Source organism: Coregonus clupeaformis, chromosome 31, assembly GCF_020615455.1.
Source record: "Coregonus clupeaformis isolate EN_2021a chromosome 31, ASM2061545v1, whole genome shotgun sequence".
In the NCBI taxonomy this organism is placed as follows: Eukaryota; Metazoa; Chordata; class Actinopteri; order Salmoniformes; family Salmonidae; genus Coregonus; species Coregonus clupeaformis.
Genome location: NC_059222.1, coordinates 9,404,137 through 9,429,234, shown reverse-complemented (window position 1 = coordinate 9,429,234; position 25,098 = coordinate 9,404,137). Strand labels below are relative to the sequence as shown.

Below are 25,098 nucleotides of genomic sequence, written 5' to 3'. Positions count from 1 at the left end.
ATTAAACCATCTGATTGTGTGTTGTACAGAGTGGTTCTTGTTTTGTTCATTTTTGAGGAAAACGCTACCGAAGTTCTATCAACACATTGACTGTAGTAATCGCGCTGCTAAAATGCTCGATCACTGCTACTCCCCTTTTCAAGATGCCTACAAGGCCCTCCCCCGCCCTCCCTTCGGCAAATCAGATCATGACTCCATTTTGCTCCTCCCTTCCTATAGGCAGAAACTCAAACAGGAAGTACCCGTGCTAAGGTCTATTCAACGCTGGTCTGACCAATCGGAATCCATGCTTCAAGATTGTTTTGATCACGCGGACTGGGATATGTTCCAGGTAGCCTCTGAGAATAACATAGTCACCGTATCCGTGTATACGTCAGAGTTCATCAGGAAGTGTATAGGCGATGTTGTTCCCACTGTGACTATTAAAACCTACCCAAACTAGAAACCGTGGATAGACGGCAGCATTCGTGCAAAACTGAAAGCACGAACCACCACATTTAACCATGGCAAGGTGACAGGGAATATGGTTGAATACAAACAGTGTAGTTATTCCCTCCATAAGGCAATCAAACAGGCAAAACTTCAGTACAGAGACAAAGTGGAGCCGCAATTCAACAGCTCAGACATGAGACGTATGTGGCAGGGTCTACAGACAATCACGGATTACAAAGGGAAAACCAGCCACGTCGTGGCTCCCGGACAAGCTAAACACCTTCTTCGCCCGCTTTGAGGATAACACAGTGCCACGGACACTGCCTGCTCCCAAGGACTGTGGGCTCTCGTTCTCCGTAGCCTACGTGAGTAAGACATTTAAGCGTGTTAACACTCGCAAGGCTGCCGGCCCAGACAGCATCCCTAGCCGCGTCCTCAGAGCATGCGCAGACCAGCTGGCTGGAGTGTTTACGGACATATTCAATCTCTCCCTATCCCAGTCTGCTGTCCCCACTTGCTTCAAGATGTCCACCATTGTTCCTGTACCCAAGAAAGCAAAGGTAACTGAACTCAATGACTATCGCCCCGTAGCACTCACTTCTGTCATCATGAAGTGCTTTGAGAGGCTAGTTAAGGATCATATCAACTCTACCTTACCTGACATCCTAGACCCAATTCAATTTGCATACCGCCCCAATAGATCCACCGACGATTCAATCGCCATCACACTGCACACTGCCCAATCCCATCTGGACAAGAGGAATACCTACGTAAGAATGCTGTTCATTGACTATAGCTCAGCCTTCAACACCATAGTACCCTCCAAGCTCATCATTAAACTTGGGGCCCTGGGTCTGAACCCCGCCCTGGGCAACTGGGTCCTGGACTTCCTGACGTGCCGCCCCCAGGTGGTGAAGGTAGGAAACAACACCTCCACTTCGCTGATCCTCAACACAGGGAACCCACAAGGGCGCGTCCTCAGCCCCCTCCTGTACTCCCTGTTCACCCATGACTGCATGGCAACGCAGGCCTCCAACTCAATCGCCAAGTTTGCAGACGACACAACAGTAGTAGGCCTGATTACCAACAATGCCGAGACAGCCTACAGGGAGGAGGTGAGGGCCCTGGCGGAGTGGTGCCAGGAAAAGAACCTCTCCCTCAACGTCAAGAAAACTAAGGAGCTGATCGGGGACTTCAGGAAACTGCAGAGGGAGCACGCCCCTATCCACATCAACGGGACCAAAGTGGAGAAGGTGAAAAGCTTCAAGTTCCTCGGCGTAAACATCACTGACAATCTGAAATGGTCCACCCACACAGACGGTGTGGTGAAGAAGGCGCAACGGCGCCTCTTCAAATTCAGGATGCTGAAGAAATTTGGCTTGGCCCCTAAGACCCTCACAAACATTACAGATGTACAATTGAGAGCATCCTGTCGGGCTGTATCACCGCCTTGTACGGCAACTGCACCTCCCACAACCGCAGGGCTCATCAGAGGGTGGTGCGGTCTGCCCAACACATCACCGGGGGCACACTGCCTGCCCTCCAAGACACCTACAGCACCCGATGTCACAGGAAGGCCAAAAAGATCATCAAGGACATCAACCACCCGAGCCACGGCCTGTTCACCCCGCTACCATCCAGAAGGAGATGTCAGTACAGGTGCATCAAAGCTGGGACCGAGAGACTGAAAAACAGCTTCTATCTCAAGGCCATCAGGCTGTTAAATAGCCATCACTAACCATCTACCACACGGTTACTCAGCCCTGTACCTTAGAGGCTGCTGCCCTATATACAGTACCAGTCAAAAGTTTGGACACACCTACTCGTTCAAGGGTTTTTCTTTATTTTTACTATTTTCTACATTGTAGAATAATAGTGAATACATCAAAACTATGACATAACACATACAGTGGGGAAAAAAAGTATTTAGTCAGCCACCAATTGTGCAAGTTCTCCCACTTAAAAAGATGAGAGAGGCCTGTAATTTTCATCATAGGTACACGTCAACTATGACAGACAAAATGAGAAAAAAAAATCCAGAAAATCACATTGTAGGATTTTTAATGAATTTATTTGCAAATTATGGTGGAAAATAAGTATTTGGTCAATAACAAAAGTTTCTCAATACTTTGTTATATACCCTTTGTTGGCAATGACACAGGTCAAACGTTTTCTGTAAGTCTTCACAAGGTTTTCACACACTGTTGCTGGTATTTTGGCCCATTCCTCCATGCAGATCTCCTCTAGAGCAGTGATGTTTTGGGGCTGTCGCTGGGCAACACAGACTTTCAACTCCCTCCAAAGATTTTCTATGGGGTTGAGATCAGGAGACTGGCTAGGCCACTCCAGGACCTTGAAATGCTTCTTACGAAGCCACTCCTTCATTGCCCGGGCGGTGTGTTTGGGATCATTGTCATGCTGAAAGACCCAGCCACGTTTCATCTTCAATGCCCTTGCTGATGGAAGGAGGTTTTCACTCAAAATCTCACGATACATGGCCCCATTCATTCGTTCCTTTACACGGATCAGTCGTCCTGGTCCCTTTGCAGAAAAACTGCCCCAAAGCATGATGTTTCCACCCCCATACTTCACAGTAGGTATGGTGTTCTTTGGATGCAACTCAGCATTCTTTGTCCTCCAAACACGACGAGTTGAGTTTTTACCAAAAAGTTATATTTTGGTTTCATCTGACCATATGACATTCTCCCAATCCTCTTCTGGATCATCCAAATGCACTCTAGCAAACTTCAGACAGCCCTGGACATGTACTGGCTTAAGCAGGCGGACACGTCTTGCACTGCAGGATTTGAGTCCCTGGCGGCGTAGTGTGTTACTGATGGTAGGCTTTGTTACTTTGGTCCCAGCTCTCTGCAGGTCATTCACTAGGTCCCCCCGTGTGGTTCTGGGATTATTGCTCACCGTTCTTGTGATCATTTTGACCCTACGGGGTGAGATCTTGCGTGGAGCCCCAGATCGAGGGGAGATTATCAGTGGTCTTGTATGTCTTCCATTTCCTAATAATTGCTCCCACAGTTGATTTCTTCAAACCAAGCTGCTTACCTATTGCAGATTCAGTCTTCCCAGCCTGGTGCAGGTCTACAATTTTGTTTCTGGTGTCCTTTGTCAGCTCTTTGGTCTTGGCCATAGTGGAGTTTGGAGTGTGACTGTTTGAGGTTGTGGACAGGTGTCTTTTATACTGATAACAAGTTCAGACAGATGCCATTAATACAGGTAACGAGTGGAGGACAGAGGAGCCTCTTAAAGAAGAAGTTACAAGTCTGTGAGAGCCAGAAATCTTGCTTGTTTGTAGGTGACCAAATACTTATTTTCCCCTATAATTTGCAAATAAATTCATAAAAAATCCTACAATGTGATTTTCTGGAATTTTTTTTCTCAATTTGTCTTTCATAGTTGACGTGTACCTATGATGAAAATTACAGGCCTCTCTCATCTTTTTAAGTGGGAGAACTTGCACAAATAGTGGCTGACTAAATACTTTTTTTCCCCACTGTATGGAATCACGCAGTAACCAAAAAAGTGTTAAACATATCAAAACATATTTTATATTTGAGATTCTTCAAATAGCCACCCTTTATCTTGATGACAGCTTTGCACACTCTTGGCATTCTCTCAACCAGCTTCACCTGGAATGCTTTTCCAACAGTCTTGAAGGAGTTCCCACATACAGTGCCTTGGAAAAGTATTAATCCCCCTTGGCGTTTTTCCTATTTTGTTGCATTACAACCTGTAATTTAAATTGATTTTTATTTGGATTTCATGTAATGGACATACACAATATAGTCCAAATTGGTGAAGTGAAATGAAAAAAATAACTGGGTGTATTGATACTCCATCCAAAGTGTAATTAATAACTTCACCATGCTTAAAGGGTTGAATACTTACTGACTCAAGACATATCAGTTTTCATTTTTAATTAATTTGTAAACATTTCGAAAAACAATTTCCACTTTGACATTATGAGGTATTGTGTGTAGGCCAGTGACCAAAACAATCTTAATTTAATCAATTTTAAATTCAGGCTGTAACACAACAAAATATGGATAACGTCAAGGGGTGTGAATACTTTCTGAAGGTACTGTAGATGGTGCTGCTGAGAGCATGTTAAATGGCCTTGAATACTTATTACATAACTTTTGCTTATTAGCCTCTATTAGGCCTATTCATAGTTATTAAAGCTAGAGTCCTTCATTTTAACAGTAACAAAGATGATTCCCTGCCTCTGTTTTGGTAAAAAGCTAAGGGATGGGCCTGAACAACCACTCTCAAATTCATAGACACAGCTATGGATGCAAGGACTGACCATCCATTATATCAAAATTATAGTTTTAACCATGTTTTGAGGCTATATAGTGTTTGTTAACATTTACATTGTTTGCAAACATTGGAGTAAAACAAGCTTGTATGTTGGGTTCTGATGGGGTACGTCAGTTTAACTAAGCTCATGAGACATTTGTAAGTTATATTCTTCAAGAATCGATGGGTACATACTATTAATTTATACGTCCAAAATGGATGGAGCAACAGCAGATTTCCCCTTTAAGTAGGCAAGCGGGACAATTCAACACACTTTATATTGTTCTTTAGCAGCTATGCCTACATACTAGGCTAATTATGAACAGGATTTATTACTGTGGTGTTACCCTGATAAGCTAATCCTCATCTTTCCATCATCAATGCTTCATCCACTACAATAACCACTCCCACTACGGCTATTACTATACCCAGACATGGGGATGTGTGCCAAAACATGCCACCACAATAATGGGAGGTGGCGAGATGAATACTCCCACACATATCCTGAGACCACCCCAATGTGACAGTCCTGCCTCTCCTGTCTGCACTCTTATCAGTGCATGTATCATGCTCTGGCTGACCAGTTAACAGAGCAGGTGTAAGTGACACACAGAGAGCAGCAGGAGTCAGCTGAGCAAGATGATGATAGAGTCAAAGACAGAGCTCTTCACCGTGGCTGGGACTGACACTGTGGACTCAGGGCCAGGTTCAGAGGTTTTCAACTCCAGAAAGATAGTCACCACCTTTGAGAGATATATCCAGCCGTGCTTGGCTGAGATGGTGGGATGCAGTCTCTTCATCTTCGTGGGATGCAGGTCTGTTATTGAGAATGCCGACGTTCCAGGGAGCATCCAGCCTGCTCTGGCTCATGGACTGGCGCTGGCGAGTGTTATCGCTGTGCTGGGAGAGATCAGGTGAGGACATGCTGACACCTGGTAACATCTCACTCCTCTAAGGTCAGAAAGTATTAGGATGTTTTTATGAATTATTTAAACTTTGGGCTAAAATATAATTTTTTTCCCATGACTTGAGATTTACAGTTATAACGCGTGTATGAATCTCTTTTATCAATGTTTTACTTTTTGCAATGTGATTTTACATCTCCTAATGCATGAGTATCAATATCTAGTATTAAACATGACATGTGTTATTCTGTCTGAATCCAGTGGTGGCCACTTCAACCCAGCTGTGTCTGTAAGTGTGTGCGTCAGTGGAGGACTGGACGTCATGCTACTGGGGCCGTATATACTCTCCCAGATGGTGGGGGGAATGATTGGGGCTAGCTTGGCAAAGGTAAGGGGGCATTCACATCAAGTTTGTTTAGAGCACCTATTAGTAGATGGGTAAAAAAAAAAAAAAAAAAGACTGAACACCTCTTTGATCATGGTGAAGTTATTAATTACACTTTGGATGGTGTATCAATACACCCAGTCACTACAAAGATGCAGGCGTCCTTCCTAACTCAGTTGCCGGAGAGGAAAGAAACTGCTCAGGGATTTCACCATGAGGCCAATGGTGACTTTAAAACAGTTACAGAGTTTAATAATGGCTGTAATAGGAGAAAACTGAGGATGGATCAACAACATTGTAATTACTCCACAATACTAACCTAAATGACAGAGTGAAAAGAAGGAAGCCTGTACAGAATAAAAATATTCCAAAACATGCATCCTTTTTGCAATAAGACACTAAAGTAAAACTGCAAAAAATGTGGCAAAGAAATATGTCCTGAATACAAAGCGTTATGTTTGGTGCAAATCCAATACAACACATCACTGAGTACCACTCTTCATATTTTCAAGCATGGTGGTGGCTGCATCATGTTATGGGTATGCTTGTCATCGGCAAGGACTAGGGTGTTGTTTTTAGGATAAAACGGAATAGAGCTAAGCACAGGCAAAATCCAAGAGGAAAACCTGGTTAAGTCTGCTTTCCAAGAGACACTGGGAGACAAATTCCTCGTTCAGCAGTACAATAACCTAAAACACAAGGCCAAATCTACGCTGGAGTTGCTTACCAAGAAGACATTGAATGTTCCTGAGATATTTCTGTATTTCATTTTCAATACATTTGAAAAAAAGCTATTAACTCCATTTTTAATTAAGGCTGTAACACAGCTTTTAGATGGTTGAAAGCATAGTGATAACTAACTTGTGGCTGTCTTTTTGAGTGGGTGAATATACGTTTGAATCTCATTGATCAACAACTCAACCAAATATTACCCAATTATCCACGTTAAAATGACGTGGTGTGCCGAGTTGGAACGTACTGTGGTTCGCATAAAAGTATAGTCTCGGTCCCGATTCCATTTGTACCATGGTGCAGTTTGCTGCAGGTGAGAACGCAGTCCGGACCAAACACAGGAAAATAACCAGAGGTGCGCAGTAAACTATTGGTTGTTTGACTGTGAGCCTGCATGTAATATCATAACTTCCCACTGGGCACACACTGGTTGAATCAACGTTGTTTCCACATCATTTGACTGAAATTACTTTGAACCAATGTGGAATAGATGTTGAATTGACGTCTGTGCCGAGTGGGTTGATACACTACATGGCCAAAAGTATGTGGACACCCCTTTAAATTAGTGCATTCGGCTATTACTGTTCGTCAAATTTCTGCCCTTCTAGAGCTGCCCTGGTCAACTGTAAGTGCTGTTATTGTGAAGTGGAAACATCTAGGAGCAACAACGGCTCAGCCGCAAAGTGGCCACACAAGCTCACAGAATGGGACCACCGAGTGCTGAAGCGCGTAGCGCATAAAAACCTTCTGTCCTTGGTTGCAACACTCACTACCGAGTTCCAAACTGCCTCTGGAAGCAACTTCAACACAATAACTGTTTGTCGGCAGCTTCAAGAAATGGGTTTCCATCAGTGTGGAAGAACTTGACTGGCCTGCACAGAGCCCTGACCTCAACCCCATCGAACACCTTTGGGATGAATTGGAACGCCGACTGCGAGCCAGGCCTAATCGCCCAACGTCAGTGCCCGACCTCACTAATGCTCTTGTGTCTGAATGGAAGCAAGTCCCCGCAGCAATGTTCCAACACCTAGTGGAAAGCCTTCCCAGAAGAGTGGAGGCTGTTATAGCAGCAGAGGGGGGACCAACTCCATATTAATGCTCATGATTTTGGAATGAGATGTTTGACGAGCAGGTGTCCACATACTTTTGGCCATGTAGTGTATCTCTAAAACATTGTTGTTAGTAGCAGTGCATTTATGAGCACATTCGATGCAAATTACGAGAGACCAGGGGCCAGGGCTGGTTGTCACACTTTTTACTGTGTATATTTCTCAACATCAGTAGGCCTATATTGTATGAGACTATTTTCAACAAGAAAGCAAGGTCTTGGGTTGAAATGGGCACCCGTTTGGACATTGCACATCAAACACACTGTACGTTGGAAATGAATAAATGAATGTGGGCTAGCCTACAGTCTAAGAAATAGTAAAAAATAGACAATAGACAATATTCCTAACAAAATTCAACAGCTTATACTTTGTAAGTATAACTTTTTACATAATCACTCCTAACTAGGCATAAAGGCTATAGTACGGGTGCTGAGGGTGCCGCAGCACTCCCTGAAAAATCAGAATAAAAAAATTATAATATATATACAGTACCAGTCAAATGTTTGGACACACCCACTCATTCAAGGGTTTTTCTTTATTTGTACTATTTTCTACATTGTAGAATAATAGTGAAGACATCAAAACTATGAAATAACACATATGGAATCATGAAGTAACCAAAAAAGTGTTCAACAAATCAAAATATATTTTAGATTTTAGATTCTTCGAAGTAGCCACCCTTTGCCTTGATAAGAGCTTTGCACACTCTTGACATTCTCTGAACCAGCTTCACCTGGAATGTTTTTCCAACAGTCTTGAAGGAGTTCCCGCATATGCTGAGCACTTGTTGGCTGCTTTTCCTTCACTCTGCGGTCCAACTCATCCCATACCATCTCAATTGGGTTGAGGTCTGGGGATTATGGAGGCCAGGTCATCTGATGCAGCACTCCATCATCCTTCTTGGTCAGATAGCCCTTAAACCGCCTGGAGGTGTGTTGGGTCATTGTCCTGTTGAAAAACAAATGATAGTCCCACTAAGTGCAAACCAGATGGGATGGCGTATCGCTGCAGAATGCAGTGGTAGCCATGCTGGTTAAGTGTGGCTACTACAGGTGGGAACCACACATGTGGAGATCATCCGTTCACCTACTCTGCGTCTCACAAAGACACGGCAGTTGGAACCAAAAATCTCAAATTTGGACTCATCAGACCAAAGGACAGATTTCCACCGGTCTAACGTCCATTGCTTGTGTTTCTTGGCACAAGCTAGTCTCTTCTTATTATTGGTGTCCTTTAGTAGTGATTTCTTTGCAGCAATTCGACCATGAAGGTCTGATTCACGCAGTCTCCTCTGAACAGTTAATGTTGAGATGTGTCTGTTACTTGAACTCTGTGAAGCATTTATTTGGGCTGCAATCTGAGGTGCAGTTAACTCTAATGAATTTATCAATTTACATTTACATTTTAGTCATTTAGCAGACGCTCTTATCCAGAGCGACTTACAGTTAGTGAGTGCATACATTTTTTAAAAATATTATTTTCATGGCCCCCCGTGGGAATCAAACCCACAACCCTGGCGTTGCAAACGCCATGCTCTACCAACTGAGCTACATCCCTGCCGGCCATTCCCTCCCCTACCCTGGACGACGCTGGGCCAATTATCCTCTGCAGCAAAGGTAACTCTGGGTCTTCCTTTCCTGTGGCGGTCCTCATGAGAGCCAGTTTCATCATAGAAGGTTTTTGTGAATGTACTTGAAGAAACTTTCAAAGTTCTTGAAACTTCTTGTCTTAAAGTAATGATGGACTGTCGTTTCTCTTTGTTTATTTGAACAGTTCTTGCCATAATATGGAATTGGTCTTTTACCAAATAACTTCTGTATAGCCCCCCTACCTTGTCACAACACAACTGATTTGCTCAAACGCATTAAGAAGGAAAGAAATTCCACATATTAACTTTTAACAAGACACACCTGTTAATTGAAATGTATTCCATGTGACTACCTCATGAAGCTGGTTGAGAGAATGCAAATAGTGTGCAAAGCTGTCATCAAGGCAAAGGGTGGCTACTTTGAAGAATCTCAAATATAACATATATTTTGATTTGTTTAACACTTTTTTGGTTACTAAATGATTCCATATGTGTTATTTCATAGTTTTGATGTCTTCACTATTATTCTACAATGTAGAAAATAGTAAAAATAAAGAAAAACCCTTGAATGAGTAGGTGTGTCCAAACCTTTGACTGGTACTATATGCATTTTTTAATCTCACAACGGTAGTGCACTAGGACTTTATTACTCCTGTATTAGTGGAGTAGTGGCTCCACTAATCTTCCTGTGGCTATGGCCTATGATGCTAATGTCTACATGGCTTGTAGTAGAAACAGTTTAGAAATCAGTTTGAAATATGCTAGCTACAGCTCTTCCTTTCCTCTTTTCAACAATATAAATAATTTTTTCATTGATAGCCTACTCCTATAATTCAAACAATTAAAATACCAAGACATGTATGTTTTACTTTCACCTGATATAAAAACACAGAGTCCCTGCTCCTCAATATTTAGATATGCAAATACGAATTGACCAGATGACCTCCTGCAAAGAGGTCGCACATATTAATCATAAAATTACTGAGTTACACAGCACCCTCTAGATTGGGAGTAATAGGCGAGGTAAGTACCAACCCATGATGAGAGAACCAGCCACAGTCTTCCCTATTCACTGCACTTTGCAGTTATTATAGAGCGGTTATTGCGCTGTTTCCTCTCATGTTACAAAGCGAATGCAATATGAAGATTGGGACACAAAAGTGATGCTCCATATGATCAAAGATGGATTTAACGTGAGCATTTCTGTCCACTAAACAAATTACTTGCATCACACATAGTTTTATATAGCCATTCTCAACATCAGTAGGCCTATATTGTATGAGACTATTTTCAACAAGAAAGCAAGGTCTTGGGTTGAAATGGGCACCCTTTTGGACTTTGCACATCAAACACACTGTACGTTGGAAATGAATAAATGAATGTGGGCTAGCCTACAGTCTAAGAAATAGTCAAAAATAGACAATAGACAATATTCCTAACAAAATTCAACAGCTTATACTTTGTAAGTATAACTTTTTACATAATCACTCCTAACTAGGCATAAAGGCTATAGTACGGGTGCTGAGGGTGCCGCAGCACCCCCTGAAAAATCTGAATAAAAAATGTATAATATATATACAGTACCAGTCAAATGTTTGGACACACCCACTCATTCAAGGGTTTTTCTTTATTTTTACTATTTTCTACATTGTAGAATAATAGTGAAGACATCAAAACTATGAAATAACACATATGGAATCATGAAGTAACCAAAAAAGTGTTCAACTAATCAAAATATATTTTAGATTTTAGATTCTTCAAAGTAGCCACCCTTTGCCTTGATAACAGCTTTGCACACTCTTGACATTCTCTGAACCAGCTTCACCTGGAATGTTTTTCCAACAGTCTTGAAGGAGTTCCCGCATATGCTGAGCACTTGTTGGCTGCTTTCCCTTCACTCTGCGGTCCAACTCATCCCATACCATCTCAATTGGGTTGAGGTCTGGGGATTATGGAGGCCAAGTCATCTGATGAAGCACTCCATCATCCTTCTTGGTCAGATAGCCCTTACACCGCCTGGAGGTGTGTTGGGTCATTGTCCTGTTGAAAAACAAATGATAGTCCCACTAAGCGCAAACCAGATGGGATGGCGTATCGCTGCAGAATGCAGTGGTAGCCATGCTGGTTAAGTGTGGCTACTACAGGTGGGAACCACACATGTGGAGATCATCCGTTCACCTACTCTGCGTCTCACAAAGACACGGCAGTTGGAACCAAAAATCTCAAATTTGGACTCATCAGACCAAAGGACCGATTTCCACCGGTCTAACGTCCATTGCTTGTGTTTCTTGGCACAAGCAAGTCTCTTCTTATTATTGGTGTCCTTTAGTAGTGGTTTCTTTGCAGCAATTCGACCATGAAGGTCTGATTCACGCAGTCTCCTCTGAACAGTTAATGTTGAGATGTGTCTGTTACTTGAACTCTGTGAAGCATTTATTTGGGCTGCAATCTGAGGTGCAGTTAACTCTAATGAATTTATCCATTTACATTTACATTTTAGTCATTTAGCAGATGCTCTTATCCAGAGCGACTTACAGTTAGTGAGTGCATACATTTTTTAAAAATGTTATTTTCATGGCCCCCTGTGGGAATCAAACCCACAACCCTGGCGTTGCAAACGCCATGCTCTACCAACTGAGCTACATCCCTGCCGGCCATTCCCTCCCCTACCCTGGACGACGCTGGGCCAATTATCCTCTGCAGCAAAGGTAACTCTGGGTCTTCCTTTCCTGTGGCGGTCCTCATGAGAGCCAGTTTCATCATAGAAGGTTTTTGCGAATGCACTTGAAGAAACTTTCAAAGTTCTTGAAACTTCTTGTCTTAAAGTAATGATGGACTGTCGTTTCTCTTTGTTTATTTGAACAGTTCTTGCCATAATATGGAATTGGTCTTTTACCAAATAACTTCTGTATAGCCCCCCTACCTTGTCACAACACAACTGATTTGCTCAAACGCATTAAGAAGGAAAGAAATTCCACAAATTAACTTTTAACAAGACACACCTGTTAATTGAAATGTATTCCATGTGACTACCTCATGAAGCTGGTTGAGAGAATGCAAATAGTGTGCAAAGCTGTCATCAAGGCAAAGGGTGGCTACTTTGAAGAATCTCAAATATAACATATATTTTGATTTGTTTAACACTTTTTTGGTTACTAAATGATTCCATATGTGTTATTTCATAGTTTTGATGTCTTCACTATTATTCTACAATGTAGAAAATAGTAAAAATAAAGAAAAACCCTTGAATGAGTAGGTGTGTCCAAACCTTTGACTGGTACTATATGTATTTTTTAATCTCACAACGGTAGTGCACTAGGACTTTATTACTCCTGTATTAGTGGAGTAGTGGCTCCACTAATCTTCCTGTGGCTATGGCCTATGATGCTCATGTCTACATGGCTTGTAGTAGAAACAGTTTAGAAATCAGTTTGAAATATGCTAGCTACAGCTCTTCCTTTCCTCTTTTCAACAATATAAATTATTTTTTCATTGATAGCCTACTCCTATAATTCAAACAATTAAAATACCAAGACATGTATGTTTTACTTTCACCTGATATAAAAACACAGAGTCCCTGCTCCTCAATATTTAGATATGCAAATACGAATTGACCAGATGACCTCCTGCAAAGAGGTCGCACATATTAATCATAAAATTACTGAGTTACACAGCACCCTCTAGATTGGGAGTAATAGGCGAGGTAAGTACCAACCCATGATGAGAGAACCAGCCACAGTCTTCCCTATTCACTGCACTTCGCAGTTATTATAGAGCGGTTATTGCGCTGTTTCCTCTCATGTTACAAAGCGAATGCAATATGAAGATTGGGACACAAAAGTGATGCTCCATATGATCAAAGATGGATTTAACGTGAGCATTTCTGTCCACTAAACAAATTACTTGCATCACACATAGTTTTATATAGCCTACGCATTTTAGTTTGTTCATTTGGCAATGTGAAACCAACCAGACCAAATGACCAAAACAGAATGTAGCAAATAATTAGAATGATAGCAAACAAACTCCATATGCTGTTTTCTTTGTATAAAAATGTGAATTATGTATATCTTAATTCAGCTTGGATATTAAAATAGGCCTAATCATTTTTCACAAGCATTCTGATCTATGAAGAAACAAAAGACTTTCAGATTGTGTTTAATAAATGGAAATAAAACCCAATGTAATCCCAATCTAATCGTACAGATGTTGTGATATTCTACAGGCAGCATCCTCCATCATCAGCTATGCCAGTGCAGCAGGGGGAGCGTTCAACGTGGTTAAAACCAGTGGAGCTATCGGCAGTGCCACCGTAGCAGAGATGGTCATGACCCTCTTCCTGTCCCTGGTGGTCTGTATGGGGGCTGTCAACGGCAGGACCCGTACTCCACTGGCTCCACTCTGCATCGGGCTCACTGTGACTGCTTGCATACTTGCTGGGTAAGGGCTGAGGAAAATCTATGGAGACCGGTGAATGTCAATAGATACAGATGGTTTGGAAACACTTGAGGCCTATGTAATGCATTGTCATGATAGATAGTTTACAATGGCGACAGACAAAATAATATACAATCTACATACATTAACATGTAGTGTGTGTGTGCTTCTATCAGTTACACATACATGTCAGTACATACATACAAGTAGGTCAACAAGTAGGTCACATGGGGGAGCGGCGTTGTGCCATGAGGTGTTGCTTTATTAGTTTTTTGAAACCAGGTTTGCTGTCCACTTGCGCTATATATGATCGAAGGGAGTTCCATGCACTCATGGCTCTGTATGATACTGTACGTTTCCTTAAATTTGTTCTGGACCTGGGGACTGTGAAAAGACCCCTGGTGGCATGTCTGGTGGGGTAAGTGTGTGTGTGTCAGTGCTGTGTGTAAGTTGACTATGCAAATAATTTTGAATTTCCAACACATTAATGTTTCTCATAAAAACAAGAAGTGACGCAATCAGTCTTTCCTCAACTCTTAGCCAAGACAGACAGGCATGCATAGTTTTCATATTAGCCCTCTGATTACAACGAAGAGCAAGACGTGCTGCTCTGTTTTGGGCCAGCTGCAGCTTAACTAGATATTTCTTTGCAGCACTTGACCATACAGTGGCTTGCGAAAGTATTCACCCCCCTTGGAATTTTTCCTATTTTGTTGCCTTACAACATGGAATTAAAATTGATTTTTTGGGGGTCTGTATCATTTGATTTACACAACATGCCTACATCTTTGAAGATGCAAAATATATTTTATTGTGAAACAAACAAGAAATAAGACCAAAAAAACAGAAAACTTGACGTGCATAACTATTCACCCCCCCAAAGTCAATACTTTGTAGAGCCACCTTTTGCAGCAATTACAGCTGCAAGTCTCTTGGGGTATGTCTCTATAAGCTTGGCACATCTAGCCACTGGGATTTCTGCCCATTCTTCAAGGCAAAACTGCTCCAGCTCCTTCAAGTTGGATGGGTTCCGCTGGTGTACAGCAATCTTTAAGTCATACCACAGATTCGCAATTGGATTGAGGTCTGGGCTTTGACTAGGCCATTCCAAGACATTTAAATGTTTCCCCTTAAACCACTCAAGTGTTGCTTTAGCAGTATGCTTAGGGTCATTGTCCTGCTGGAAGGTGAACCTCCGTCCCAGTCTCAAATATCTGGAAGACTGAAACAGGTTTCTCTCAAGAATTTCCCTGTATTTAGCACCATCCATCATTCCTTCAATTCTGACCAGTTTCCCAGTCCCTGCCGATGAAAATAATCCCCACAGCATGATGCAGCCACCACCATGCTTCACTGTAGGGATGGTGTTCTAGGGGTGATGAGAGGTGTTGGGTTTGCGCCAGACATAGCGTTTTCCTTGATGGCCAAAAAGCTCAATTTTAGTCTCATCTGACCAGAGTACCTTTTTCCATATGTTTGGGGAGTCTCCCACATGCCTTTTGGCGAACACCAAACATGTTTGCTTGTTTTTTTCTTTAAGCAATGGCTTTTTTCTGGCCACACTTCCGTAAAGCCCAGCTCTGTGGAGTGTACGGCTTAAAGTGGTCCTATGGACAGATACTCCAATCTCCGCTGTGGTGCTTTGCTGCTCCTTCAGGGTTATCTTTGGTCTCTTTGTTGCCTCTCTGATGAATGCCCTGGTCCGTCAGTTTTGGTGGGTGGCCCTCTCTTGGCAGGTTTGTTGTGGTGCCATATTCTTTACATTTTTTAATAATGTATTTAATGGTGCTCCATTGGATGTTCAAAGTTTCGAATATTTTTCTATAACCCAACCCTGATCTGTACTTCTCCACAACTTTGTCCCTCACCTGTTTGGCGAGCTTGGTGGTGCCCCTTTCTTAGTGATGTTGCAGACTCTGGGTTCTTTCAGAACAGGTGTATATATGCTGAGATCATGTGACAGACCATGTGACACTTAGATTGCACACAGGTGGACTTTATTTAACTAATTATGTGACTTCTGAAGGTAATTCGTTGCACCAGATCTTATTTAGGGGCTTATAGCAAAGGGGGTGAATACATATGCACGCTCCACTTTTCCGTTATTTATTTTTTAGAATTTTTTTAAACAAGTTTATTTTTTCACTTCACCAATTTTGACTATTTTTTATATGTCCATTACATGAAATCTAAATAAAAATCCATTTAAATTACAGGTTGTAATGCAACGAAATAGGAAAAACGCCAAGGGGGGATGAATACTTTTGCAAGGCACTGTATGACTGGACAATAATCAAGATAAGATAAAACTAGAGCCTGCAGGACTTGCTTTGTGGAATGTGGTGTCAAAGGAGCAGAGCATCTCTTTATTACGGGCAGACCTCTCCCCATCTTTACAACCATTGAATCTACAGTATATGTTTTGACCATGACAGTTTACAGTCTAAGGCAGGGGTGTCAAACTCATTTTAGCTCAGGGGGCCACATGGAGGAAAATCTATTCCCAAATGGGCCGACTGGTAAAATCATGGTATATATAACTTAAAAACAACAACTTCAGATTGTTTTCTTTGTTTTAATATGATCAACATACAACATAAAGCTGGAGCCTGAGGACAGTGTGTCCAAAATAGTACAAGCACAACATCACTATTAATCATAAAACACGTCAAGTTTATTTGAAAATTCTAAAGAAAAAGAACACACAAACACACAATGCCTCAGTGATTAACAGAACTGTTTCACAGATCACAGAACTATATCAGGGTGTCATTTCTCAGGCAGAAATGTAGATAAAAATAATGAAATCCTGTTCCCCAAACAAGTGCAAGAACCACAGAGTCAAGAATAGGTTAAATATACAAATAAAATAAAATCAATTAAAAACAATAGCACATCAACATAAAAACATATAAACATAAATCTGAAAGCGTTGCTCAAACTCCCGTAACAGTCCCGTTATTTTATCTTTGAACCGCTTCATGTCTGCCACATGTTGGGTCGCGCACACATTTTTCAGACAGGGGAAGTGAGCTGCATCACCACCGGCAAGTTGCGTCTCCCACAATGACAGCTTCAACTTGAAAGAACGTATGCTGTCATAATACTGCGTGACAACTTTGTTGCGCCCTTGCAGCTGTTTGTTCAAGTTATTCAGGTGCTCTGTAACATCCACCATAAATGCAAGGTCCTGCATCCATCTGCGGAATGAAATTCTAACACTGGTTTGCCCTTTTCTTCCATGAACTGTTCAATTTCTTCTCGTAAATCAAAGAAACGCCTCAGCACAGCACCTCGGCTTAACCATCTTACCTCAGTGTGGTATGGCAGGCCATAGATGTGGTCTTTCTCTCTGAGAAGGCTGTCAAACTGACGGTGATTCAGGCTTCTGGATCGGATGAAATTAACAGTTTGGATGACCACCTTCTGTCACAGTTCCCTCAGCCAGAACCCAGAAGCAGACCAGGACAAGGAGAGTTGAACGAAAGTGAGGGTTTATTCGGATAACAACAAAAAGGTGCAGAGTAATCCAGGGACAGAGCGGGCGGCGTGGATGAGTAGTTGGGGGTGCAGCACTAGGTCCAGTGATGGCTCGGCAGCCGCCGACCATCAGGCAGAGGTGGGGTGAAGGTTCCGGACGTGTGACTGCAGGTGGAACAAAAACGGAGGTAAGGACACAAAAACTCAACAAAGTGCAAAACAACAAAACTCACGCAAGATACTCTGAACTGATACACAGTTACACCTACTGTTCATGGCTAACGATCCGGCAGGAACTGGATGTTGGGCCAGAGCCTAAGAAGGGTGATGATTAGGCCCAGGTGTGCAGATTGCTGATGGGAAGCAGGTGCGGAAACCAGAGCGCTCCCCGGAGCGTTCCCGAACCCTCGGGAACCTGGAGATTACGACCAGGAACACTAGTCACCAAACAGGACCCGACTCAGACAGCCGGGATCGTTACAGTACCCCCCCTCCGACGAACGCCACCGGGCGGACTCCCCGGAGCGCCAGGATGGAGGCGGTAGAAGTCCCTGATGAGATCCGCATCTAGGACCTGTCGCCGCGGAATCCAACTCCTCTCTTCAGGACCATACCCCTCCCAGTCCACGAGATACTGGAAACCCCGGCCCCGCCGTCTGGAATCCATAATGCGACGCACCGTGTAGGCAGGACCACCTCCAATCATCCGAGGAGGAGGAGGAGGAGGCGGAGGAGGCAACAGAGGACTGAGGAAGACAGGCTTGAGGCAGGAGACATGAAAGGTGGGATGGACTCTGAGCGTCCTCGGTAGTTTGAGTCGAACTGCCACTGGATTGATCACCTTCTCCACCACAAACGGACCAATGAACTTCGGTAACAACTTCCTGGACTCAGTCCGTAACGGAAGATCCCGTGTGGCCAACCAAACCCTATCTCCGATGGTATAGGTGGGAGCGGGGATCCGGCGACGATTCGCCTGGAGCTGATACCGGTCCGAACCTCTAAGGAGTGCCTTTCTGGCCCGATGCCAAGTCCGGTGGCAACGACGAATATGGGCCTGAACAGAAGGCACTGAGAGCTCCTTCTCCTGAGAAGGGAACAGGGGAGGTTGGTAGCCATACAGGCACTGGAAGGGAGACATCCCAGTGGCAGATGTAGGGAGAGTATTGTGGGCATACTCAACCCAAGGCAACTGAGAGGCCCAGGAGGTGGGGTTGGAAGAGACCAGACAGCGTAGCGTGGATTCCATCTTCTGGTTGGCTCTCTCCGCCTGACCATTGGATTGGGGGTGAAACCCAGATGTGAGACTGACTGTAGCTCCAATGGCCGAACAGAAGGACTTCCAGACAGCAGAGGTAAACTGAGGGCCACGGTCGGAAACGATATCACTGGGCAAACCGTGGACCCTGAAAACCTCCCTAACCAGGATCTCGGACGTCTCCGAGGCAGAGGGAAGCTTGGCAATAGGCACAAAGTGGGCGAACTTGCTGAACCTGTCCACGATAGTCAGAACGACCGTGTTCCCCTCAGAAGCGGGCAACCCCGTGACAAAGTCCAGGGCCAGATGCGACCATGGACGCCGGGGAATAGGAAGGGGGTGAAGTAGTCCAGAGCTGGGCCGATTGGTACTCTTATTCTGCGCACACACTGGACAGGCAGCAACAAAACCCCGAGTATCCTCGGCCATGGCAGGCCACCAAAAAGCGTCTGCGAAGAAACGCCATTGTCCGAGCCACGCCAGGGTGACAAGCCATCTTACTGGCGTGGGACCATTTGAGAACAGCAGGACGAACCGACTCAGGCACAAACAACCGACCGGATGGACCGTTACCGGGACCGGGCTGAGTCCGAAGGGCCGCCAGCACCTCCTCCTCAATCCTCCACATAACTGCTCCCACGACGCAGTTCCGGGGGAGAATTGTCTCGGTCTTGGACCCACTCTCCTCCGTCTTGGAGAACATCCGGGACAAGGCGTCCGCCTTGCCGTTCTTAGATCCAGGTCGGAACGTCAGGACAAACTTGAATCGTCCGAAAAACAACGCCCACCTGGCCTGACGGGAGTTGAGACGTTTAGCCGATTGCACGTAAGCAAGACTCTTGTGGTCAGTCCAGACAATAAACGGTTGCTCCGCCCCCTCCAACCAGTGGCGCCACTCCTCCAAGGCAAGTTTCACCGCGAGAAGCTCCCGGTTACCCACATCGTAATTCCTCTCCGCAGGTGAAAGGCGACGAGTAGTAGGCGCAGGGATGGAGTTTACTGTCCGTGGAGCATCGCTGCGACAGGATGGCGCCAACTCCCACATCAGACGCGTCCACTTCAACGACGAACTGACGGGCCGTGTCCGGTTGAGAGAGAATCGGTGCGTTGGTGAATCGCCTCTTCAAATCCAGAAACGCTCGATCCGCCTCCGGATTCCACTTGAAGGTCCTGATGCTGGAAGTCAAGGCAGTTAATGGAGCGGCCACACGGCTGTAATCCCGGATGAATCTGCGGTAGAAATTCGCAAACCCCAAAAATCTCTGGAGCTGCAATCTCGTACCGGGCTGGGCCCATTCCAGAACCGCTCTAACCTTCTCCTGGTCCATCCTAATCTCACCCCTGGAGATGATGTACCCGAGAAAGGATGTCGTGTGGGCGTGAAACTCGCACTTCTCGGCCTTCACGAACAGGCGATTCTCCAATAATCGCTGCAGAACCTGCCGGACATGCTGGACGTGGTCGGAAGGCTCCTTCGAGAAGATCAGAATGTCATCCAGGTAAACAAACACGAAGAGACCGATCATATCTCTCAGGACGTCGTTCACCATACTCTGGAATACCGCTGGAGCATTGGTCAGTCCAAACGGCATCACCTGATACTCGAAGTGCCCCATCGGTGTATTGAAACCCGTCAACCACTCGTCCCCCTCTCTGATCCGGACCAGGTGATACGCATTGCGTAGGTCTAACTTGGTGAACACCGTAGCACCCTGTAAGGAGTCGAAGGCAGAACTCATCAAGGGCAGGGGATACTTGTTCTTGACCGTGATGTCATTCAACCCCCGATAATCAATACATGGTCGAAGAGAGCCATCCTTCTTACCCACAAAGAAGAATCCTGCCCCCAGGGGGTGATGACGAGGGACGAACGAGACCAGCAGCTAGGGACTCCTTGATGTAGGTCTCCAACGCCTCACGTTCAGGTCGGGAGATACTGTATAACCTTCCCTTGGGGTAGACAGCTCCAGGAACCAGGTTGATGGCACAATCATATGGTCGGTGGGGGAGGGAGTGACAGAGCCTTCTGCTTACTGAAAACTTCCCCCAAATCGTGATATGTCTCGGGAACCAGGGACAAATCTGGAGGTCTAGCCTCAATCACCTGACTGGGAACCGAATGGGGGCAGGCAGTCTTGAGACAGTTAGCATGACAATCCAGGCTCCAACTCGTTACCTTGCCCGTCACCCAATCGAACGTGGGATTGTGTTCCTTCAGCCAGGGGTATCCAAGGACCAGAGGAACATGGGAAGACGGCAGAATGAAAAATGAAATCATCTCAGAATGATTCCCTGACAACCGCATCTTAACCGGTTCAGTCCTCATCGTGATACGTGCCAGACTACTGCCGTTCAGAGTGGTCGCTTCAATGGCTTCCGGCAATTGCTCCTTGGAAAGCCCCAGCTGTTCCACCAACTCGGCATCAAGAAAGCTTCCATCGGCACCTGAATCGATAAAAGCGTTAAGCGCTAAGCTCTGATTCCTGTTCACAAGGGTAGCCGGGAAGCGGGGTCTGACAGAGGTACTGAGAGATTGAAACTGGCTCGCTAAAAGTCCTCCCAACTTTAGCGAGCCGGGCAGTTTGACGACCGCAGGGAGCAAGTGGAGATGTAATGTCCCGAGCGACCACAGTAGAGGCAGCAGTTGGTCCTTCGTCTATGTTGACGCTCCTCCTTGGTTAACCCGTGCCGCCCCACTTGCATGGGTTCAGAATCGGGAGTGAGGTCCTCTCCACTAATCCTTTGTGGTGGAGAATGATCGACGTGTTCTGTTACAGTTCCCTCAGCCAGAACCCAGAAGCAGACCAGGACAAGGAGAGTTGAACGAAAGTGAGGGTTTATTCGGATAACAACAAAAAGGTGCAGAGTAATCCAGGGACAGAGCGGGCGGCGTGGATGAGTAGTTGGGGGTGCAGCACTAGGTCCAGTGATGGCTCGGCAGCCGCCGACCATCAGGCAGAGGTGGGGTGAAGGTTCCGGACGTGTGACTGCAGGTGGAACAAAAACGGAGGTAAGGACACAAAAACTCAACAAAGTGCAAAACAACAAAACTCACGCAAGATACTCTGAACTGATACACAGTTACACCTACTGTTCATGGCTAACGATCCGGCAGGAACTGGATGTTGGGCCAGAGCCTAAGAAGGGTGATGATTAGGCCCAGGTGTGCAGATTGCTGATGGGAAGCAGGTGCGGAAACCAGAGCGCTCCCCGGAGCGTTCCCGAACCCTCGGGAACCTGGAGATTACGACCAGGAACACTAGTCACCAAACAGGACCCGACTCAGACAGCCGGGATCGTTACACCTTCATGACGTTATCCATCTTTAATGACTTGCAACACAAAGCCTCCTGGTGCAAAATACAGTGAAAAGTCCAAAAATCACGTCCTCCATTTGCAGATTGCACTTTCTCTCTGAACTTTGTCACAACGCCTGCTTTTTTCCCGATCATTGAGGGCGCACCATCTGTAGCCAGGCTGACAGCGCGGGACCAGTCCACTCCGACCCTGTCCAGCGCGCCGACGAGTGCAGTGAAAATATCAGCTGCTGTCGTTGTATCTGTCATCGGCACCAACTCCACGAACTCCTCAGTGACGGTCAATGTGTCATCAACTCCGCGGATGAAAATGGCCAGTTGTGCAACATCTGTAATGTCCGTGCTTTCATCAATTGCAACCGAAAACGCAATAAATTACTTTACTTTTTGCTTCAACTGGCTGTCCAAATCACCTGAAAGATCGGAAATCCTGTCTGCAACTGTGTTTCTTGTCAGGCTGATATTTGCAAAAGCCTGCCGCTTTTCAGGGCACACAATCTCCGCTGCCTTCATCATGCATGTTTTTACAAATTCACCCTCACTAAATGGTTTTGAAGCCACTGCGATTTCATTAGCAATGAGGTAGCTAGCTTTCACTGCAGCGTCACTGATGTCTCGGCTGTGAGTAAACACAGACTGCTGTTTCTTCAGACCTGCCAACAGTTCATTCACCTTCTCTCATCTCCGCTGTCCTTGAAAGTTGTCATATTTGTCGGCATGAAGACTCACATAGTGGCGACGAAGGTTATATTCTTTCAGCACTGCAACATGCTCTGAACACACCAAACATACAGCTTTCCCATTCAATTCCGTGAATAAATAGGATGACAATTTTTCTTGGAACACTCTGCACTCTGCGTCCACTTTTCTCTTTTTGACAGAGACATATTGGGGCAATGAGGGTGCCAAAGCACATAATGTTAAAAGTAGAAGCCATAATAAATATCGCGGGCAAAACAAAGTAGCTCATTGGCTGCACGTGCTTGACCTACTTGCTCTGCCCCGGTATAAACAGTTTGCTTGCTTAACACAATTGCTATTGCGCCATCCAGTGGACGCAATTGGAACAGCAGTTTATTTTATTGAAAAATTGCAGCGCATTTTTATACTTTACAAAAAAAAAAGTTTTTTTTTTTTTAAATCATCTCGCGGGCCGGATTAAACCCGTTTGCGGGCCTGATCCGGCCCGCGGGCCGGACGTTTGACACCCCTGGTCTAAGGTAATACTAAGTAAATTAGTCTCCTCAACTTGTTCAACAGCCACACCATTCATTACCAGATTCAGCTGAGGTCTAGAACTTAGGCAATGATTTGTACCAAATACAATGCTCTTATCTTTAGAAATGTTCAGGACCAGTTTATTACTGGCCACCCATTCCAAAACAGACTGCAACTCTTTGTTAAGGGTTTCAGTGACTTCATTAACTGTGGTTGCTGATGTGTATATGGTTGAATCATCATTATACATGGACACACATGCTTTGTTCAATGCCAGTGTAAGGTCATTGGTAAAAATAGAAAAGAGTCGAGGGCCTAGAGAGCTGCCCTGCGGTACACCACACTTTATATGTTTGACATTAGAAAAGCTTCCATTAAAGAAAACCCTCTGAATTATATTAGATAGATAGCTCTGAATCCACGATATGGCAGAGGTTGAAAAGCCATAGCACATAAGTTTTCTCAACAACAGGTTATGGTCAATAATATCAAAGGCTGCACTGAAATCTAACAGTACAGCTCCCACAATCGTCTTATTATCAATTTCTTTCAACCAATCATCAGTCATTTGTGTCAGTGCAGTACATGTTGAGTGCCCTTCTCTATAAGCATGCTGAAAGTCTGTTGTTAATTTGTTTACAGAGAAGTAGTATTGTATTTGGTCAAACACCATTTTTTCCAACAGTTTGCTAAGAGCTGGCAGCAAGCTGATAGGTCTGCTGTTAGAACCATTAAAGGCTGCTTTACCACTCTTGGGTAGCGGAATTACTTTGGCTTCCCTCCAGACCTGAGGACAAAGACTTTCCTCTATGCTCAGATTAAATATATGACAGATGGGAGTGGCTATATAGTCAGCTACCATCCACAGTAGCTTTCCATCTGTTGTCAATGCCAGGAGGTTTGTCATTATTGATCGATAACAATAGTTTTTCCACCTCTCCCACACTAACTTTACAAAATTCAAACTTGCAATGCTTTTCTTTCATTTTATTATTTTTTGTATACTTGAGTACGATGGCTCGCTGTTCGTTGTTGGCATTTCCTGCCTAAGTTTGCCCACTTTGCCAATGATGAATGGTGTTTTGAAATGACAAGGGTTCGCAGCAGAACAGTTTCAATACTATTTATGCTGTGCTATTTGTTGTTATCGACAAATGTCACAGCAGAAATAAAGAGGGCATTGCCATTGACATCACTGCCTGCCTGATAATGATTAATTATATTAAGACGTATTGATCAGATGTAATGCATTGTTCTATCAATATAGTAACCAGATGTGTTTGTCCCATTGGTCTTTCAGAGGGTCAGTATCTGGAGGGTGCATGAACCCAGCGCGGGCGTTTGGCCCTGCAGTGGTAGCTAACTACTGGGAGTACCACTGGATCTACTGGGTGGGACCGGTTGCAGGGGCCCTTATCACTGGCAGCTTGGTCAGGTAGGATACAGCACACCCAGCTTTCATTACTCACCTATTTATAGATTGTATTACCCTTAGGCCATAGATTGTGTCCTTAAATAGGCACTAAAATGGCACTGCATTTCCAAACGGTTTCAGCATGTTATAGTCATACTGTATACAGTCACTAGGAGAATATTGCTTCATCGCATTGTAATTCATGTATAGTTTACTATTATTTAATTCTATTTTTGTACACAGGTTGTTGTTGGGAGACCAGAAAACTCGTCTTGTTCTGAAATGAATATGTCGTCTCTGAGGAATGGGGGCCTTTTTGACAACGTCTTTGCCATGCTTTTTTCAGAAACAATGTAATTATCTTCCCAAATATTTTATTGCCTTCTATAGCTTGCAGAACTTTTGTATTTCACATCTTGTTGTACACGTCATATTGTTTTGAACCGTAGTGAACTATAAAACAAAAACAATTTGCATAAATATATTACATTCAAACCTGTGATCACTTC

At 44.3% G+C, this 25,098-nt stretch overlaps 1 protein-coding gene across 1 annotated transcript; it reads left to right on the top strand.

Moving 5' to 3' along the window:
• The first annotated feature begins 5,271 nt into the window (after nt 1–5,271).
• On the top strand, nt 5,272–25,089 carry LOC121547495 (aquaporin-8). The gene is made up of 5 exons (XM_041858811.2): nt 5,272–5,660; nt 5,913–6,039; nt 13,691–13,905; nt 24,476–24,610; nt 24,833–25,089. The coding sequence occupies exons 1-5, from the start codon at nt 5,386–5,388 to the stop codon at nt 24,873–24,875; spliced, it is 795 nt and encodes a 264-aa protein (XP_041714745.1). The 5' UTR covers nt 5,272–5,385; the 3' UTR covers nt 24,876–25,089.
• Nucleotides 25,090–25,098: the final 9 nt, after the last annotated feature.